The sequence below is a fragment of the Coccinella septempunctata genome, chromosome 2, assembly GCF_907165205.1.
Source record: "Coccinella septempunctata chromosome 2, icCocSept1.1, whole genome shotgun sequence".
NCBI classification, from domain to species: domain Eukaryota; kingdom Metazoa; phylum Arthropoda; class Insecta; order Coleoptera; family Coccinellidae; genus Coccinella; species Coccinella septempunctata.
The window spans coordinates 8,935,717-8,956,641 of NC_058190.1; the positions used below are offsets into that span (position 1 = coordinate 8,935,717).

General features: G+C 38.1%; 1 protein-coding gene across 1 annotated transcript; it reads left to right on the forward strand.

Moving 5' to 3' along the window:
• The first annotated feature begins 5,590 nt into the window (after positions 1-5,590).
• On the forward strand, positions 5,591-20,055 carry LOC123308176 (two pore potassium channel protein sup-9). The gene is made up of 5 exons (XM_044890741.1): positions 5,591-5,842; positions 5,892-6,109; positions 17,469-17,750; positions 18,353-18,471; positions 19,478-20,055. The coding sequence occupies exons 1-5, from the start codon at positions 5,716-5,718 to the stop codon at positions 19,749-19,751; spliced, it is 1,020 nt and encodes a 339-aa protein (XP_044746676.1). The 5' UTR covers positions 5,591-5,715; the 3' UTR covers positions 19,752-20,055.
• Positions 20,056-20,925: the final 870 nt, after the last annotated feature.

Consider the following 20,925-nt stretch of genomic DNA (forward strand, 5'->3'; position numbering starts at 1 on the left):
CTTTGAAATATTATTTACGGAATATCACGAATATTACTATTGTATATATTGAAGAATAGTCAGGAAATTCTGTAACTGTTCTTATCAGGGATGGAGTTATGTTGCACTGACGAGCTCATAGAAGATCGAAATCATGGTCAGCATCTACTCTTCCTTGATGGGACGGTCTTTCTTTGGGCACCTTCAGTAATGGTGGATAGCTAGTTGGATTCAGATCGTAACACTTACGGATTTTTCAAATCGGAAGGTGTTATGCTTCTGGATATCATTTACTCATTATCTAGTTTGAATTCCACCCCAATAATTCATAATTATTAAGGATTATTTACGTAAAGGTATTACTATTGTATAAGTGCTCAAGCTCAATTTCTCTCCTGAAAGTTGAATTTTGGCAACAGTGTTATTGTAATACATGACGCTATGCAAATCTTGACGACTCGTATATTGTGTATGGAGAGTAGTGACCCTCAACGGTATGAATGTAAGGCCTATTGCCCTTTATACTGATTTTCAAACTATCTACTGATTTTCTCTAATATCCACCATTTGAAGAAGAAGTTGAAAACTATCTGAAGATGTCAACGGCACAAATATAGCAAATAAAAAATTTCAACGGAATTACACGAAAGTGCTGGACTAAATGGCAAGTTTTACGTGGAAATTTCAACTGCACAGGTTAGCACACGTGTAGCCTAATTTTTTGCATTAGTTTTCGTTAACTAAAAAAGAAAGTGCTGGTTTAACTTATCTTTCAATTTCTCGATTTCCAGGAAAAACCGACGAATTTTCGCGAAAACAGTCAGCACAAATTTTTCCACAAATTTTTGAGGAAATAAACAAAAGTGTTGGGCTAACTTTTTTCTTCATACTACGTACATTTATAGTACAATCTTCTTCTGCCGCCAAAACCTATTTTTTCGAAAAGTGCTTCGCTGGCTCTTTCTATGTGTTTTGTGGAATATCTCGAGAACCGTATGGAATAAAAAAATTCAACGGCCCAGAGCAGCACAAATCTAGTAAAATTCAGCACAAGAAATTTTATTCGAAATTCTAAGAGTCCTGGTCAACTTCGCACACATGGTGTTGTTATATCTGTGATGAGTCAGGTAAGAGGGGCAATTGCTGAGACATTGCAGATCAGACATGTTCACTACAATTTTGGTCTGGAGAGGCAGCGGGTCAATCCATGCCGTTGATGCCGTGCATTTCTAAGCGGTCGTTGACAATTCTTGCCTTGGTTTGGAAGAGCCTTATCGTCGATTGACATAAAATTGTGTAACGTCTTTTTCTCGATGTACTCGAGCGCCAGCTATTCTTTAAGGGAAAATAGCAAACCTACCCTGGTAGCTACTAGCCGAAGACAAGGTTCCGTGGTATCTAGGGTGTTAGCGACGCCCAATGATAGTGAAAATCAACGTGCACAAATTATATTTGTCGACTCGTACAAGGAAACACAAATGGCACTTTTATAATATTCGTACAGTGAAAGACTCGAGATCGGTGAATTTACAGGACAAAACGGACGAAATGATACAGGATCCGATCTCAAACGTTATACGGGGTTTACGGACGTGTTCGCCAGCCAGAACCTAAGACGCACACTTAACGGACAGGTATCGGAGTTCAGCTAGGTTAGGGGATGAAACAAGACGGCACAAATTCCCGACAGCTCACCCCTAGGCGCGTTCTTCACCCCCTGAGTATCCACGCCAGCGGGGTTCTTCGATAACAGTAGTGGTGAGCGTCGGACAAACGAGGGAGGAAAGAGGGTTAGCCACTCCAAAGTGCTTTCCGCACTCCCTGAGTATCCACGCCAGCGGGGTGCTTCAGCAGTAGGAGTGGAACCTAAACCGAGGAGTAAGGGATGAAGGGAGGCTGAAGTTCCAATGATATAAAAGAATCGTAACAAAAAAAAAAGAAGTAATTCTAAAGAAATCTTCCAACAAGTTTTTACGGCGGACGGCACTAGTTAATCGTAAGTCGGCAGCAAGTTGATCGTAAGTGAAGTGACCTGCGGGGAACATCTGATTTTATAACCACAGGGGGGGTGCGGAAATCAGATGTGCCCCGACTGTCGAAATTCGGTAAAATTTGCGTCGATGAAGACGTCTTAATTTCGACTTATCTGTGCTAGCGAACAAAAAACACGGTTATCTTCCAATTGGAAGAAAACAGGATGTTACGGTGCGACATCGTTTTTCAGAAATGAAAACGGAATAAAAACAGTGCGGAATGTTTACAATTCCGAACGATGTCGGAATCCTGAATTGGAAATTTGAAAAGATTTTTCTAAAAATAAATTCAAAAATAAAATTACGAAAATGATACTAAAAGGAGTATTCTAAAATGAGGGGGTATTTTTATTGAAAACTACCCCTTCATTACAATTGTCACCGGTGACTGTCGCAAAGGGAATATTTAATAGTTTGTTCAATCAAATCAGGCTACCTACCACTGTAATGAGGATAATAAGATCTGTGCGCCCATTAAAACAAATGCATCTCCAAAAGCACACTGAGCCATCACCTAAGATTTTTTGAAATGTCATGTCCAAACTTTTTTGTCTGTTGGGTAAAGCCAAAGATGTTACATGATGTAATATCTTTGGATATAGTAGTCTTCATTTTTGTGGACACATTTTAGGTCCAAAATAAATTTAGAAACTATTTATTCTAGGCTTGAAAGATTTCCATAAAATTGGTAATTGGGTATTCAATAGTCCATTTAAAAAATGGATTTATTGACAGTTCTCAAAAGTCACAGGTATTCGAAAAACCACGGTCTTTTGGAACACCTACAGAGTGATCCAAAAAACTCAAGAAGACTTGAAAACTCTCCGGGAGTTTAATGAAAAAAAAAATTATATCTTGTCATTATCTCGAATGGTTTTCATTTTCATCAGTATATAATCTCTAGCTAAAAACATTATAAAACTATGAAATTTGTCGGAACTTCGGAAGTGGCTCACGCCAAAAACTCAAAAAGGCACACAGATAAATAATGAGAGTTGGGGTATTCCGAAATCAGAATTTCATGTAGATTCACGAGGGTTGAGTTTACCTTCACCTACCACATGTCGTGGTTTAAAAACTCATGTTTATGATGAAAGTTATATGTTATCTGTTTTTAGTACAAAACAGAGACAACCGTATAAAATAAAAGATCAAATAACATCAGTCAATAATAATAATATACAGAGTAAAGAGTAACTCTAATAATTCATATCTTCGGTATTTAGCATTTTGAACACAGAACACTAATATATTTTGAATAAAAAACATTGAACTCTATGGGAACCCCATAGAGTTCAATGATAAAAAAGCTCGAACAGTCAGATCAGGTAAGATTTCACTTACTCCCTTTTTTGGGAGTTCAAATGTAGATTGCAGCGACATAGTGGTGACAGTTCGAAGTAAAAAGTTAAGCCTTTACGTCATTGTTCTACGTTCCATAGACCTAATAATAGAGAGTTGAAGTGCGCACAGAACGTTAGCCTGAACGTAAACGTTAACGTGACAAATAACGTCAAATATAACGTAAACGTGTTGTAATGAAATTTGAGTTGAAGTTCTGCCATCATGGAACGTTAAACATAACCTATCGATTTGTAATCCGATTTCGCTTTGCTGGAACTCTTTTTTATCTAATATCTAATATTGAGCCTCGACAGCTGGAATAATATTTGGAATATATGAATAATAAAGAGAATTTTCAACTTGAAAGTATTTTATTATCAATGAAATGTTAGAGACATGAGAATCGCAGTGGAGTTTCAGCCATTTCCTTACTGAATGTAATCTGATAACGAAGTTTCATAACTTAATCCTTTTGATAACTATAAAATCAATGCTGATTTCCTATAACTTTCATTCATTATGAGAAAATACATGGGAAATGTAAACAATGCCGTTTGAGGTTATTGAGAATTGCATTCAACAGTCAAATTTCGGCCATTTGCAAGTCATCGGTGCTACTCGTTTAACGTTCGGTTAACGTACGTCGATGTTTAACGTGTATGTGATGTGATGTAAGAGAGTTGAAGTGCAGCCATGAACGTAAACGTTAACGTTATAATTGACATCTACGCATGCTCATTCGTCCGTTTTTAACGTTAACGTTAGCGTCAGCTTTACGGCCTACGTAAACTAGCGGTCACCCACGTATACCTTAAACTTCGACGTACGTTAACCGAACGTTAAACGAGTAGCACCGATGACTTGCGAATGGCCGAATTTTGACTGTTGAATGAAATTCTCAATAACCTCAACAGTCATTGTTTATATTTCGCATGTATTTTCTCATAATGAATGAAAGTTATAAGGAATCAGCATTGATTTTAAAGTTATCAAAAGGATTTAGTTATGAAACTTCGTTATCAGATTACATTCAGTAAGGAAATGGGTGAAACTCAACTGCGATTCTCTTTTCTCTAACACTTAAACATTTCTTTGATAATAAAATACTTTCAAGTTGAAAATTCTCTTTATTATGCATATAATCATTAGAACATCAATATTTCAAATATGATTCCAGCTGTCGAGGCTCAATATTAGATATTAGATAAAAGAGAGTTCCAGCAAAATAAAATCAAAATCCAAATTGATAGGTTATGTTTAACATCCATTGAACTAAAGAAAGTTTAGTTCAATGTTAACGTCTGACGTTTCAGGATGGCAGCACTTCAACTCAAATTTCATTACAACACGTAAACGTTATATTTGACGTTATTTGTCACGTTAACGTTTACGTTCAGGCCAACGTTCTGTGCGCACTTCAACTCTCTGTAAACGTGGGAGACCGCTAGTTTACGTAGGCCGTAAAGCTGACGCTAACGTTAACGTTAAAAACTGTCGAATGAGCATGCGTAGATGTCAATTATAACGTTAACGTTCACGTTCATGGCAGCACTTCAACTCTCTAATACATTTTATTTTATTAGGTCTATGATGTAAACAAATAAATGACAAAAGTGCCTTAACTTTTTATTTACAAAAATAGCCACCAGAGGGCGTATCGCTTGGTTTGAATTCCCATTCACGTAAGGGGCAGTTGAGTTTTTCAAATCACGACTTTTAGTGCCAGAAACGAATAGATATTTTGTTGCTGAGGTCGATTTGGTCATTGATGGAGTTTTTTATCAACTCCCTCGGGAATAGTAGAGCTTATTGGGAATTCAAATGTAGATTGCAGCGACATAGTGGTGACAGTTCGAAGTAAAAAGTTAATGCCTTTACGTCATTGTTCTACGTTCCTCGATGTAAACCATAGACCTAATAATACATTTTATTTTATTAGGTCTATGATGTGAACAAATAAATGACAAAAGTGCCTTAACTTTTTATTTACAAAAATAGCCACCAGAGGGCGTATCGCTTGGTTTGAATTCCCAATAGGAAGTCTGTTGATAAAAAACCAAATCATCCACAGCAACAAAATCCCTATCTGGCACATCGTATCGTATACATATGTACGAAATTATTGAAATGTAGTGATCGGATCGGATATTCAACTGTTCGTCACTGTTGAGACACTTGAGCTGAGAGTTGAAAGAAAGAAGATGTCTGTGGTCTATGGTCTTGTGTCAATGGTACTTCTGTGGTTATTGTTTTGAAAACAAACCGCACTGGGTCCTTTTGAAATGTGAAAAATCGATATCCAATAATTTAGTATTTAGACACTAAATGAATGTTTTGATAATAAGCAAAAAGCCCCAAAATGAAAAAACAGAACGTACGAACATTGTCCTTAGTAGTTTGTACATTCACTTATTTATTGATTGGTGCAGCTGTATTTGATGCACTAGAGTCTAAAGAAGAAAGTAAAAGAGATGAGTTACTAAAAGGTAACAAGAAATCAAATATTTGTTGAATTTTTGTAACTGATTCTTTCAGTATCCTCGAATGCTTTGAAAAAAAAGTACAACATATCAGAAGATGACTATAAAATGATAGAGTTAGTGATAACAGAATATAAACCACATAAGGCGGGTCCTCAATGGAAATTTGCAGGTGCTTTCTATTTTGCAACAGTCGTTTTAGCTATGATAGGATATGGACATTCAACACCGGTCACCACTGGTGGAAAAGCCTTTTGTATGGGTTATGCCATGGTAAATCTGTCACCATTTCATTATTTACATTCGATACATAGATTCTGACTATCCTCGGTAATTTGACATGTTCAATTCCTGAAAGTACCATGACTTTGGAGGCCTTTATCCCATGCATATAGTAGATTAACCCTCTAATGCCCAAGTTTTTTTTCTTTTTCAAAATTATTTCCGTATGGTTTCAAATTAGCTTGTGTATAATCTACATCTTTTTTTCGCAAATAGTTAACTGATTTACATTAACACCTGTACTCACAAAATGAACCTATACTGAAGGCAGACATGGGCAGTTGAACTAAACTGCTCACAGGGAATAATTTTGTATCCACTTATTTGCAACCAGTCTCAAGGCAGACTTGGGTATTAGAGGGTTAACTCAAAGTATCATATGTTCGATTTTGAATATTTCCCATCCTTGTTGAGATTAGGCAATTAGGAGTTACCAAATAACTGCTAGTGTTGTTAGTGGGTGATTCCTTGTCAAAAATTAATGGGGTCTTTCATGTAAATTAAAGCTTATAGGCCTTTCCTTGTAAAGGTACACGCTTTCAAAAGTGAGAAAAAAATATTAGTATTTTTTTATTGCAAGTGCTGTACAGTTAAAGGAATGCCATTTTGTGCATGTTCTATCGGTAAAAAGGCCTAGAAAAAGGCCAGTTATGAATATTTTTCCAATTATTTCTTTGTGATCCTTTGAAAATATGCAACTTCTCTTCCATTTCTACAAGAATTTTTATATCAAACAGAATTTATCAATTAAAAAATATATGTTGAAAAGAACGATTTATTGCAGATCACTTTTAACTGTATTATGTACGTAAAAGCAATATATAGTTTCCTAATAAAAAAAATATACTACATTGTGCATTAACTGGTATTCTATGAATGGAATCGAAAAAATTTGATGAACATGCCGACAAAATGATGTTTCTGCAACTCTTCATCATTTTTGAGAAAAAAAATACTAATTTTCTTTTTCTCATTTTTGACTTCTTGAGAAAAGGTCTAAGAGCTTTAGTTTACATGTAACACCCCCACCCCCTTTAGCTATCTCCAAGGAATCATCTCCTTAAAACTTTCGCAATTATTTGGTTACATCTTGTACTTATATGGAAAATATCTTAAGGTTAAATTTGCCGAGTTTTTGGTATTTTGTAGATATTAATAAATATTAATCGTGTGACTACTTTTCGAGATACAGGATGTCTAAGATCAATAGTAAATCTTCCGGCTCAGAATTTATGATAATTTGGAAAATTGACAAAACATCTACTATACAGGGTGTATTTGAAGGTGAGGTTTTTCAACAGAATGTAGAACTGGTCAAAATGAAGCGTTTCACCAAAAATCACCTATACAAAACTAAACTTTCAAAATGACAAAGTTGAAAATTGAAAATGATTACTGAAATAGATCCTTATTCGAGCCTAGACCGCCGAATTATCACAAAGCATCGGAAAAAAAACTTATCTTCTGATTTGACCATGTGATTTTGTTTAGGATATTGGTTCGTTAGATATTTACGTCGTAATGAAAATGGAAACTTAGGATTTTTCACATTTTTTTTTAGTAACTTACACGATTTTATGAAACGGCTCATTTCGATAGCAGCGGACAGAAGAGACTTAGGACACAAATTTAAAAAATATAGTAATACATCAAAATCTCACTACTAAAATTCGTGTAAATTATTCACGAATTTTTTTCACAATAGGCATCACAATCTTCTTGTTCGAACATTCCAACAATCGCGGTAAAAATGGAATGAAACGGGGAAACATCATAGCACTTTTTCAACATAACTAACATAAGCACTTTCAAAAAACTGCCTCGATTTTCTACATTTTTTTTCACCCTAAATTGCACGATACAACAATTATGATTCTCTCAAAAATGACCTGATGCATCTAATCCGATTAACTTGGTATTGAACCATTCATTGTCCAGCTATATGTTTATGTTTTGGTTCGTTTTTGCAATGCCGGAGTCACCTGCTTCCACAGTCCCGTACTGAAATTCAATGGGAGTTGTATCTCAGCCATCTACTCCATGGCCATACTACTCCATGATATTTCAAAATCATTTAGGGGTTTAATTCACACAATACATAGTCATTATGTCAATTAACCAAATTGTTGAAAATTCTTAGCTTAACGCTCCACTTTTTATCTCCGACACCCTCTGTAACTCGAAGACTAGCAGGACAACAGTAAATTAAATCGAAAGGCATTTTCCATTTAAATGTTGCGCTGCCCCTAATTTTTATCATGTTTTCGTACTTTTGAAAGTACTCATTTCAAATCTCCTCTCAATTACTTCCAAAAAGTCTGGTCTACTTTTCAGAAATTTTCTTAGTTTGTCCGTTATTTGATGTTGAACGTTTTCAATTTAATTAGTTTGTGAATTCATGGTCAATTTAGATATTGGGAAGCTATCTCAGATACCGGAGTCATTAGAACTCTGGATCTGGAAATGTAAGACGAGCTGTATGTGACAGCTCCGATGGAGGCAAAACAAACCTAATCTGGCAGTGCAATGCAACACCGCTTTAAATCTTGAATCTACAAATATTTTTCTTGTAGAATTCCGGAAGGTTTTCGAGATATTACATATTAAATATCAACTATTTTCGAAAAAATTAGTTTCACAGTATTTATTCGTGAGAATATTAGTATTGCCCCCCCTCATCTTTTTCAGAAGCTCAGTTTCGAAGAGCGGGCACTTTAGTATGCTCATCCATCAGAACCCCTAGCGAAGCTTTGACGAAGTCAAAAATCAGGTCATATTTCATGCATTTTACAATGCATTTATTGACTGGATTTAATACTCAGTTTTTCGAGCAGTTGGTCGTCAACCCTTCTAAAACCTTGGCTGTATCTTTCGCGACAAAAAGGAAATTTCAAATTACTCCTCCAGCCCTCTACGGCGAATCAATTCCGTATGTGGAAGAAGCCAAATAGATGGGCATCATGGATAAAAAAATCGAAACTCCCATGTGGACAAAGCCAGACCCTCCCTCTAGACCTTTGAAGGAATTTTTGGAAAAACTTGGGGAATAGCGCCGAAGCATTTTGGCTGGCTTTATGTGATGGTGATTAGACCTATAGCAGGCAGTATTGCCTAGTGGACCTGTACAGATCGAAACTTCAAAGAACGGCATGCCTCATTATTTCGGAGGCATTTCGCTCTACTCAAGTTCAGCTATGGAGATTGTATTAGACCCCCCCCCTTCACATCTTTGTGCACGGAGAGGTAAACTATCAACTCACAGGCTCTACCAACTAACGATCCTGACAAAGTGGTAACCAGCTCTCAGCGGAACTGAAGGCTGACAATGTGCTGGGCATGAGAACTAATCTGGTTGTACATATATAGTTGAAGATATAGTGAGTTGCGACCTCAAGGTCTGTTGTGTCCCCTAACAGAGCTATTTTCATCGCGTCCTTCACAGCTCACCTTCCAGATCCAGAGATCTGATGAAATCCAATATCTGGGACGGCTTCAACGAGGATAATTCCCCACTCCTACAAGTTTCTTGTCCAAAGCACTCTTTCCTTTGGCTTGCAATGGCATAGCATTCCGTAACCAGGTGAAAAGGAGTTTCTTCCTCCTCCCCACAGAATCTACACTCGTCAGTGTCCGACAAACCCATTCTCAACAGATGCTTCTTTAGGCGAAAATGTCCTGTGAGGAAGCCAGTGAGTAGGTGTAGTTGGTTCTTACTGAGATCCAGATATTTTTTGGATCTAGCAGTTTCAAAGTTCCAAAGGAACTTTTTGGAGTGATCCATTCCTGGGAGATTCGGCCAGAGTTTTTCCTTTTCGGCTTTCTCCTTCTCCATAAACTCCTTCTTGTGGGTGCATTTTCCTATACCACAGAAGGGTTCTGGGCCAGTGAGTGCCGTTTGTGCGCTCTCTCTGGCAAGTTTATTGGCCTTCTCGTTTCCTACGATTCCCGAATGACCGGGAACCCAGATTAAAAAGACCTTGCCTACCTCATTGAGTTTTTTCCGGCACTCCCAAATCAGCTTTGAATCAATGACATAGGAGCTCAGTGCTTTTCCTGCCGCTTGATTGTTTGTATGAATAGCTATATCACACTTCTGATAGTTCCTTTCTAGATTCACGTCTAGACATCTTTCGATTGCTAGTATTTCCGTTTAAAGGACGCTTGACAGGAGCCAGCTCCTGTAGCGGTTTTAGAACTATCTGTATACCATTTTAATGTATTTTCTTTAAGATCCTAGTCGGTGTACTCCCGTTCCCGATCTTTTCTTTTACTTAACTTTGTACTGAAAATTTTCTCAATGCTTACTTTCTTGATCATTAAGTCTATGGGAAGGTTTGCAGATGAGATTAGTCTTTCAGAGAGGACCAAACTCCTGACTTTTGATTCTCTCGTTACCTGTTCCTTTCTTAGATAATCTGATGATCAGATGGCCTCATGGGCTGCCCTATCAATCACTAGATGTAGAGATGTGAGGTCTATGATGATCTCAAGCACCCTAATTGGGCACGTCGTCATAGCTCCCGTGATGCACACACAGGCAAGCCTTTGTACTCTGTCTAGCATTTTCCTCGTACCAGGCTACTCCCCCATATGTGATTATAGGTCGTACAATCATTTTTGAGTTACAACCCCAATTCTGGTTGTAACAAGAACCGGCTCGGATATGACCTCCAGTGGTCTGCTCCACAGCACAGATGACTGGCTCTGCCATAAGGAACTTGACCTACGAACGGACCTTGTTAGTTTAATGGCAATTCCAGAACCAAATACGGCTCTGGAGCCGTAGTCTATATTCGCTCAGTAACAGTCTAGGCAGGTTGGCGATATAACTCCAGGCGGATATAGCCATTAACCTTTGCATCAATCACTTTATTGACAGGTGCTGAAAAGGATGGTCAAAAATCCTAACGGCTAGTCAAGCAGCAGACAGAGTCAATTCGGCAAAATTACTCAATGCAGGTCTAACCTCTCTCAATTAGGAAGGCGCAACAGACAGCAACCCATTTGGATACCTTCCAGTTTTCTCCAACCAATCTGAGATCTATCGTGGCTGTCGTCACAGGACACTGCTGTCTCAAAGCTCACTTACACTAGCTCACCATCGTTCTGTGTGACAGCCCAGCGGCAGACATAGTCGGACTTGAAATCTTTCTCAAAATGATCAAAATACAAGGTTGAAAGAGAAACACTCTAGCTGAGTCTCCCTGAGTCTCTCGTTACCGTGAATAAATCTACAAAAAGACTATCGGTGCGATCAAACTTATTATATAATTTCTCAGGGCTACTTTCGTGTGCCCTCCGTAACCTACAGAACCTTTCACACTCTGGGCATGGAGAGTCACCAACCAGATCTGGCCGCCGCTGTACTCTTCTCGAGTCTCCATTACATCACATCCATGTGATCTGTCTAACGCTAGTTGTTTCCAGTTATGATTGGCATTAACTGATTTTAGGAATTGATGTAGTAAATCCTCGAACCGCTGATACAGGCCTCCTGGTTTCCGAACTCCCTCTGTGAATTCGCCGTGCAGAACTATTTTGGGGCGTCTTTTGTGTCTTGCATCCTCAGAATGTGGCCGCTCCATCTGAGTCGGGCCCTCGTTACTTGAGTCTCAATTGTTATACAACTCGCGCGCTGCAAGACTTCTGCATTTGAAACTTTGTGAAACCTTCTGATGTGCCTGTAGGGAGTCCAGCTTTCGCTTCCGTAAAGAAGCGTTGGGAGAACTACTGCTTTGTAAACAGCTGTCTTGGTGTTCAGATTGAGGTCGTAACCTTTAGCTTCCAGAATGCCTTTGATGCTGAACTGATTCGGTTGTGTATTTCCGTGTCCATATTAGCCCTTGTATTTATGAAGCTTCCCAAGTATTTGAACTGCTCGACCTGTTCTAGAGTTTCATCCTGGCTGATATCTGTTTGAAGGTTTTCTGGCGGACTTACCAGGATTTTGGTTTTGTCAATATTGAGTCTGAGGCCTAAAGCTCCGTATATATCTTTATAGGTGTCCAACATTATCTGTAGATCCTCTGGGCTGCTAGCGATAAGTGCGCAGTCTGCATATTGAAGTTCCGTGATAAACTTTGTACGGGTTTTTGCTCTGAGGCGCTTCAGGTTAAACAGGCCTCCATCAAATCTGAATCTTATTCCAACCCCTCTTGCAGACATACTCATGTCAGCAATTATCGAGAGAGCTGTGGCGAAAATATTGAACAGTAAAGGCGCTAACACGCAGCCTTGTTTTATTCCAGAGTTGGTTAAAAATGGTCGGTTGTAGTTTGGAGATTTGTAGGCGCTCTCTTAGGAAGTTTGCCTTGCGTTAGTATTTTGGGAGAATTGAAATCTTCATTCTGGAAATTACCGGCCTATGATCATTCCAGATCTGCTCTGGGTTTAGTGACCAACACCTCTTTGAGATCTTTTCTTCTCACGATAACATAGTCGAGAGTATGTCAATGCCCTGAGCGCGTTTGGCGGCAAGTCCCACTTGAATTGGGTCTGGTGATAAAATAGGTGTTCGTTATACACAGATGTGTTCTGCACAAAGAGCCAGCAGACATTCTCCGTTCGAATTGATGCTATCTGTACCGTATTTCCCTATTATTCCTGGCCACAGTTCTGAGTCTACCCACTCTTGCGTTGAAGTCTCCAAGGAGAATAATTCGTTCCCGTTTTGGGATCTTAATGTAGCAACGAGTGATTCGTAGGAAGTATCCTTTAAATTGTCAGAGGAGTTCAAAGTGGGTGCGTATACTGCAATGATGTTCACAAACGTGTTATTTGCTGCAGGAAAGCGTAGGGTCATTATACATACGTTCTGAGATGCCAACTGGATTTTCAGTTAGTTTGGCGGCCAAGTCGTTTCTAATGGCAAAGCCGACGCAATGTTGTCTGATTTCGCCTTCCGGCAAGACTTTCCAGAAAAAAGTATACACTTATTCTACCAAGCTACCTTGGTCCGAGAAGAGTGTCTCGCTTAATGCAACTATTGCAATGGATATTCGTTGCAGTTCCTAAGGCTAAGTACACATGAGGGATGAGGGCGTTAGACGCCGCGTTGAGCGCGCGTTTCGTAGTTTTCACTTCGATCGTCGCGTTTGCAGCGCGCTTCGAGTTACTAAACTGGGCATTGGAGCGTACACATGTACGCGCGCTCATGTGTAGTGAGCCTTATCGATCAGGGTACGCCTCACGGGTCGGTCGGCCTTGGGGTTGTCTAGCAAGGTCTTGACGTTCCATGCTGCAAAAGCTATGTGCTTTTCATTGGTGGTTGTACGATGATTCACTCGCTCAGGCACCCTCCCCCGGAGATCCGAATGGTAGGGTATTTTACCTCCGGATACAAATTTTGTCCTGTTCGACTGATCCATCTTTTTGTAAGAGCTGCGTTAGAAGGTGTTTTAAAGGTGTACTGGTAAGGCTGTCAGTGCAACTTTGGTTGCGGTTTCGAATAGATTATCTTGTGGCACAGGTATCCTGAGACGACAAGGTCTGAGACGTAACTTGAGCAACGCAGAGAGCCATTTCCTGCTCAAGCCAATGTTTAGGCTAGGTGTAGTATGTATCAGTATGAACAACCTGTATATTCTCATACGTGAGACGGCAAGGCCTGTGAAACCTTACATCATTATTAGAACGTGCCTCAGATAGATAGACTTGATCTTGAAATATCACGTAATCGATATCTGTATGTTTATAACCATTGTCATTCATATTTATCAATTCATGATGTATTATAAACACAACCCGTAAACAATGTATAAATAATATATAGCATTTGGCTAAGGAAGATTCATTCAGTGTGTGTATTCATTCATAACTGAATTACATCATACAGTTGTCAATTCGATAGTCTGTGCTCCGTTCAACATGTCTTAAGAAATAAACACCTTTGATGAGTCTGCCGAACATTATTCGTCATCCCTCCACCGCATAGACGATTAGCCGAACCTACCCTAGTTGGGTACATCACATGGCGATCCTGCCAGTCGTATGCGGTTAGAGGTCCATATGGTTTTGACTGAGTATTCGTAAACAAGCCAAGATGGGATTGAAATGAGAGCCGACACTATATTAATGAAGAACGCACTACGAACTGCCGAGATGAAAGTGCTCAGAAACGTCCTAGGCCCCACATTACGAGACAGAAGGAGAAACGAAGAAATTCTAAGGGAATGACCCGATGGGGTCGCAATAGAAGAAGGTCATGGAATGCCCACGTGGAAAGAATGGGCGAGGAAAGAATTGCGAAGATTGCGAGAGACGGAACACCGGGAACATGCCGACCGTTGGGAACACCACCAAAACGCTGGAGAGACTCATGGACATCCATCTCTCGGGAGTCATAATTGGAAAATACAAGCCGCAAGCTTAAAATATGGGGAAAAAGAAGAAGAAGAAGAAGCTATGTCAGGTTTAAATTACGATTCATGTTTTATTTATTTGGATGATTTAATAATCTTCGGACATTCGTTGCAAAACCATAATCAAAATTCAGTGAAAGTATTACAACGACTGTTGTATCTAGGTCATATCATTCGGATAAGGGCATTTCGCCAGATCCAGAAAAAATCGATGCTATTTCACGATATCCTGTACCTACAAGCTCTGAGGAAGTAAAACGTTTTGTTGCATTGGCTAATTATTATAGGAAATTCATTCAAAATTTTGCAGCAATCGCTCAACCTTTGAACAACTTATCACGCAAAGGAAAAATTTTTCAATGGACGGAAGATTGCGAAAAATCATTTCAAACCTTAAGGCAAGTCCTTCGGACAGCACCTATTCTACAATATCCAGATTTTTCAGAGAATAACGAATTCATTCTAAGAACGGATGCTAGTGGATTTGCATTAGGTTCAGTTTTATCAAATTCTAATGACCATCCAATAGCCTTTGCTTCACAAGTTTGAATCCAGCAGAAAAGAACTATTGTACAATTGAAAAAGAGCTCTTAGCAATAGTTTGGTCAGTCAAACATTTCAGACCCTATTTGTATGGACGGAAATTTAAAATCTTAACAGATCACCGACCACTGATTTATTTGTTCAGTATGACCAATCCATCTAGTCGATTAACCAAATTCCGTTTGATTTTAGAAGAATATGACTTCACGGTTCATTATGTAAAAGGTTCAGAAAATGTAACAGCAGATGCCTTATCGCGTATTAAAATAGATTCAGCAGAACTCAATGAAATGACGAACGGTATAGTTGGAAATATATGCGTCATGACGAGATCTCGAACTAAAAATGAAGTAGGTTCTAAACAACATGAGACGAATGCCTCCGATGGCAAAAGGATTGATCACCCTGTTGTTGTCGAAGTTTTAAAACGTCCAGCAAAAAGTGTTGAGTTAAGACCAATTTCAGAAAAAGAATTTAATAATTTGAAAAATCAACATTTAGAGGATTACAATGAGAATTTAATATATAATGTGAATTCACAAATTATTTTCATTAACCGGGATATCCGATCAGCGTACGACTTAGGTACATCGTTGAGGAAACTGGAAAACTTATGCGCAGAAAATAATATATTAGAATTGTACCTCATAAAGCTAGCTAGTAATAAAAAATTTTTTGAATATGTTGACAAATTATAAGAATGAAATTCTAGGAACATCCTTAAAGATTAATATAATAAGAGATGTAACGCGAATCGAAGACAGAGAATTAAGGCAAATAATTCTGAACGATTTTCACATGCTTCCAACCGGTGGACATGCAGGTATCGAACGCATGTTCAACAATATCAAAAGAGAGTATTTCTGGAATGGCTTAAGATCTGATGTTGAAAAATTTGTAAAGAAGTGTGATGATTGTCAACGGCATAAACATTCTTTACCTAGAAAAGAACCTTTGACAATCACTACCACAGCTTCGTCTGCCTTTCAGAAAATTTTTCTAGATCTCGTAGGTCCATTACTTATAGATATCGAAAATAACAAATATATACTCACAATTCAATGCGACTTAACCAAATTTGTAGAGTGTTACCCACTACCAAACAAAGAAGCAGAAACAGTTTCGAAATCTTTTATTCAAAACTTTGTTTTAAGATATGGTATACCTTCTGAAGTTGTTACAGACCAAGGCACTGAATTCTTATCAAGAATATTTAGTGAATCGTGTGATTTGCTCAAAATTAAGCAATTCAATTCAACAGCTTATCACCACGAAACACTAGGTGCGCTCAAAAATTCGCATAAACACTTAGGAGCTTTCCTTCGTATGCACGCAGCTAAGGAAAGTAACAACTGGAGTAATTGGGTTTCGTATTGGTGCTTTTCATATAACAATACCGTTAACTCTTCAACTCGCTATACTCCGTACGAATTAGTTTTCGGAAAACCTAGTAGATTGCCACAAAATTTAAAAAACCAAGTAGATCCAATCTACAATTTTGACAACTATCCTCTTGAACTAAAATATTTCTGTGGGGAACAAAGTTATACCGCTCATGTTCGGTCGCCAGAGCCTCGTTCGTAAGAACAGGGTGCACCGCGAGTAGGTGAGGTTGGCATTTGAGAGGAGAGGCTATAAAACGCATCCTTCCCCCTTACACCCCAATTTGATAAATACAATACATATAAAATCAATTTTTTGGGATATTCAATCAGCCTTCATTTTTATTCAGAAGTGCATAATTTCTATAATTCAAACAAAAAAAGCTACCTTTCCCTCTCCTTCTTAACATATGTTTCCAACAATGCATCAATACATGGACTGGTCTCATGGCTTATTTAAGCGATTTTGTTTGCTTACTCCCTATGCTTGACGTCACCGGGCCTGCAATATCATGCACTATGGTTGGTTTAACGCGAAGCGAAGGTAAGAAACGATTGTAGACAGTATTGCAGGCCTGATGACGCCGAAAATGTTTTCCAATATACGGAGATAGGAAATGAGCCATCATAAGTGTTATTTTTCAAATATCTCTCATGTATACTCCATTCAAGAATTCTGGACATCTCGGGTGGCTGTGGAAAATCGAATTTGAGTTATTAATAGCCCATAATCAAGTTAGTATTGAGAGTAAACACTGCCCCACCCATAGATCAATTATTTGATGTCTATGCACAGACCGAAGATATTTTGAAATTTGTGCTGTTGTTTATGTTCTTAATTTAATAGAACTTGAATGCTGATTCATTCGCTCCCAATTTCAGTATTTCTTGATTGCAACTACTTTTCTAGGTTGCATTTATATATTTTAGTTTGGAGATCTTTTGTAACCACATAAATTTGCGTCAGGATTTTCAAGGCCTACTGGGATGTCAGTAATGCTTGAATGGACTATTTTTTCAAATATGTCTGAGAAGAATCCGATTTATTTAAGGGTTTTTTCGTAGGTTGGTATTCCCTTGGGCTTGGTCATGTTCCAGAGCATAGGAGAACGTCTGAATAAATTCGCTTCAGTTGTAATACGCCAAATAAAAAAGTATTTGAATTGTGTTAAAATTGAAGCAACCGAAATGAATCTTATGTTTGCCACTGGTATGCTTTCATCGATAATTATTACCACTGGTGCTGCAGTTTTTTCGAAATATGAGGGTTGGACATACTTTGATAGTTTCTACTATTGTTTCGTAACGCTGACCACAATAGGATTTGGGGATTACGTAGCTCTTCAGGTAAGTATGTTCATCCAACGTCGAATTGCTAAATGGAATTGTCATGTACGGTCATATACTATATCGGTCGCTAATGGACAAAATTCTCCTCAATTTGGGTTATCAGTGCAAATGCATGATTTATTGCATTGGATGATCGTGAATGTTGTAAAGGCGAATTTGAGCAGCGACCGACCTTCCCCATGAACATAACCTGCTGAATTGTTTCGGATGAACCTATTTGAGTCCCGGAGTTACAGCACTGCGTAAAATTTCAACTGGCGGGACACTTTTTGATGGAAAACCCTTCCTGTATCGACTGTATGATTTTGTCATAGGAGCCAAAGTGATTCATAATCATATAGTCGATACAAGAAGGGTTCTCCACGGAGAATAAGGAGAAAAAGTTTCGCATTTCCTAAGGTACCTACTTAATTTTCTAATGTTATTTTATCAATTTATGAATTCATCCAAACTCTGCAACTTCAATTTTCTCAATAAATTTTCATCACTTTTATTCCGAATAGTGACATTTTTGCCGTAACACCTGGATGTGGCAGTTCGGTCATATTGTCCTCAGGATTATTAGTATGTACCTAATAATATAATTCAATCATTTTCAGAATGATAATGCTTTGAAAGACAAACCAGGATATGTTGCCTTGAGCTTGGTATTCATACTATTTGGCTTAGCCGTTGTTGCTGCGAGTATTAATTTACTTGTTCTACGTTTCATGACAATGTAAGTAAAAACCCCTGGTTTTATTTCAGCGTCTTCATAAATGCTTGTAACATCATCGTGGACTACAAATTATTTTTTGATGTTCTATATTCACGATTATCATGGAAGTTTGAGATTATGTAACTGTAATTCTACTAAAGGTTTTCAAATTTCGTGAACGTTCTGTTTCCGAAACTTGAGAAGAATATCTGGACGCCGACTGCTATGTTACAACCACTTTCAGAGCAAGCAGTAGCAAGCTACAGGGTGTATATAGCTTGCTGCTTGCAGGTAAATATAGATATGCTTACCGACGACGAATAACTGCCGAAGTTTGACTAGTTTTATAACTTGGACATTACTTTGATGATGTTGGATTTTACCTCTAGATGTTAAGCATCTTTGGCCTGATGTTTGCCACTGGCGCAGGAGATGATTTTTTTTTCAATACCTTCTTGTTGTACAGGGTGGGCAAAATTCGACGGGATTGAATGGCAGCTCTGTAACCTCATAAGAGCTAGGGGTTCCCAACCTCGATTTTCAAAAACTGGCCTATCTTTTGTTTTCAAGTTATGAGTGAAAAATCATTTTTCGGCTTTTTGAATTGGTGCCTCTATTTGGTAAAGTTTCAGTGATATCGAGGAATATATGTAATATTCTATAGACACTTTTTTATGTAGAATGCAGTGGCGTAATCAAAGATATTTTACGTCTGTCACTCCATTCAGACCCCATGTTTTTTTAGATTTTTCAATTCCATATTTTTTTCTGATTCAGAATATACGTATAATATACTTCATATCTCTATATAATTGTTCTTCCAAGAAAAAAACTAGTTCAGTCCAGTTGGTAGTCTACTTCAATTTTTCAGTAGTGCATTTGATGAGCCTATATAAGGCAAAAATGCAATCTTCTTCTTACGTTTATACTTTTTTCCACCCGTAGTTCACATAATGTTTCTAACCATTGTTGTATAATAAGAATAAGAAGGTAATAATCATTAACTATCTCATATTTTTCCAATAAGGAATGCTGAAGATATTCGGCGTGACGAACAAGATCTACAAGCATCGTCTCATCATGTTCTCACTCTTGATGGAGAAGTAATGGCCGTAAATGGAAAACTCCTAGCTGGTCACGCTTACATGGATGAGTCGGAAATTGACCAGATATCAGTCTGCTCTTGTAATTGTTTGGGTTTGAATCATGGAGATAATCAAGAACTACTGTTGAGTACCAGCTATCATCCTTCTCATTCTGTTTTACTGACAAACTTCAATGTGAAAAGAGCATCTGTATGACAACCTGACGATGGATTATTTTATCTAGAGGATTGTAGAGCGGTAGCTCATAAAAATGAGGAAAGGAAGGTTTCATGGTGAAATCTCCGGCCAAGACTGAAGTGGATGTTTGATATAGGATTCAGGACACGGAGTTCTTCAAGGACATATACCTACCAGACTTGCCCATTACCCTCCCCTAAAAACATTATTGAAATTGCATTTGAAAAATTTTTACAAATGAATGGACCGGATGGGTCGCGCTGGCAGGTCTGGTATCTCAGGTCAAAACGTCTTATTATCCGTCTGTTCCGATATTCCTGAACAGTACTGTCAGTATTTCAGAGACGATGCCTATTGGCCCAGTCGTTCGAGTTCTATTGTTATTCGATTGCGGGCCAGTATAAAACATAGAAATCATAATATATATATACTTACTCTAGAATGCTAATCCAGTAGTAAGAAATGCGGTTGTCGTTGAAGCGAATGCGCGACATTAGTTTATTCCAACTCGAACGTTGCCTAGACTTTCCTACCTTATGTCAGTCGACTTGTTTATTGGTATAAATGAGAAATAAACATATTTCATTGGGTAAAAGAACTTATTTTTCGATTCATACAGGACTTCTTGTCGGTATTGAACACATGCATGGATGACTAATTGTTTTTATATATGCTTTGTTTTAGAAAATCAGTACAATGATGTTGCAGGTTTCAATGGAAATATATCGGGATCTCGGAGGTAACGTGTTATAATCTAAATTTGTCGATAGAGGTATTATTGAGTATTCATTGATTGTTTGACCAAACCGTAAATTGGCTGAAGATTGGAGTTCTATAGGGAATTCCATGGTAACAACTGGTGCTTACTAAATATTTGGAACTCACAACAAAAGTTCCAGAAGATCTAAACTGAATGTCACCAATCCAATTCGATATTATCGCAGATTCGATTAGATGAACAGGTACCTGAGCATTGAGTGCATATTATAAACTCCGTGCCACAATTTTGAAATATCCTGATCTAGTGCAATACTACTATATACCATCAATGGAATTTGCTATCAGTTGAACCCGATAATTCATTCAAGTTTTGAATTTTTTGTTTGCATTTATTATTTTTAATATGATAGACAAGTACACAAGTACATTTCAGAAAATGTGACTTAAAACTCCTTACCTCCGAGCAGATCGT

What these genes read in the sequence shown, in the direction of transcription:
- LOC123308176 (XM_044890741.1), top strand. Translation starts at nt 5,716, where the DNA reads ATGAAAAAACAGAACGTACGAACATTGTCCTTAGTAGTTTGTACATTC. An exon ending in TTTGTATGGGTTATGCCATG is followed by an intron (nt 6,110 to 17,468) that starts GTAAATCTGTCA and finishes GTTTTTTCGTAG; the next exon opens with GTTGGTATTCCCTTGGGCTT. An exon ending in GTTCTACGTTTCATGACAAT is followed by an intron (nt 18,472 to 19,477) that starts GTAAGTAAAAAC and finishes TTTTCCAATAAG; the next exon opens with GAATGCTGAAGATATTCGGC.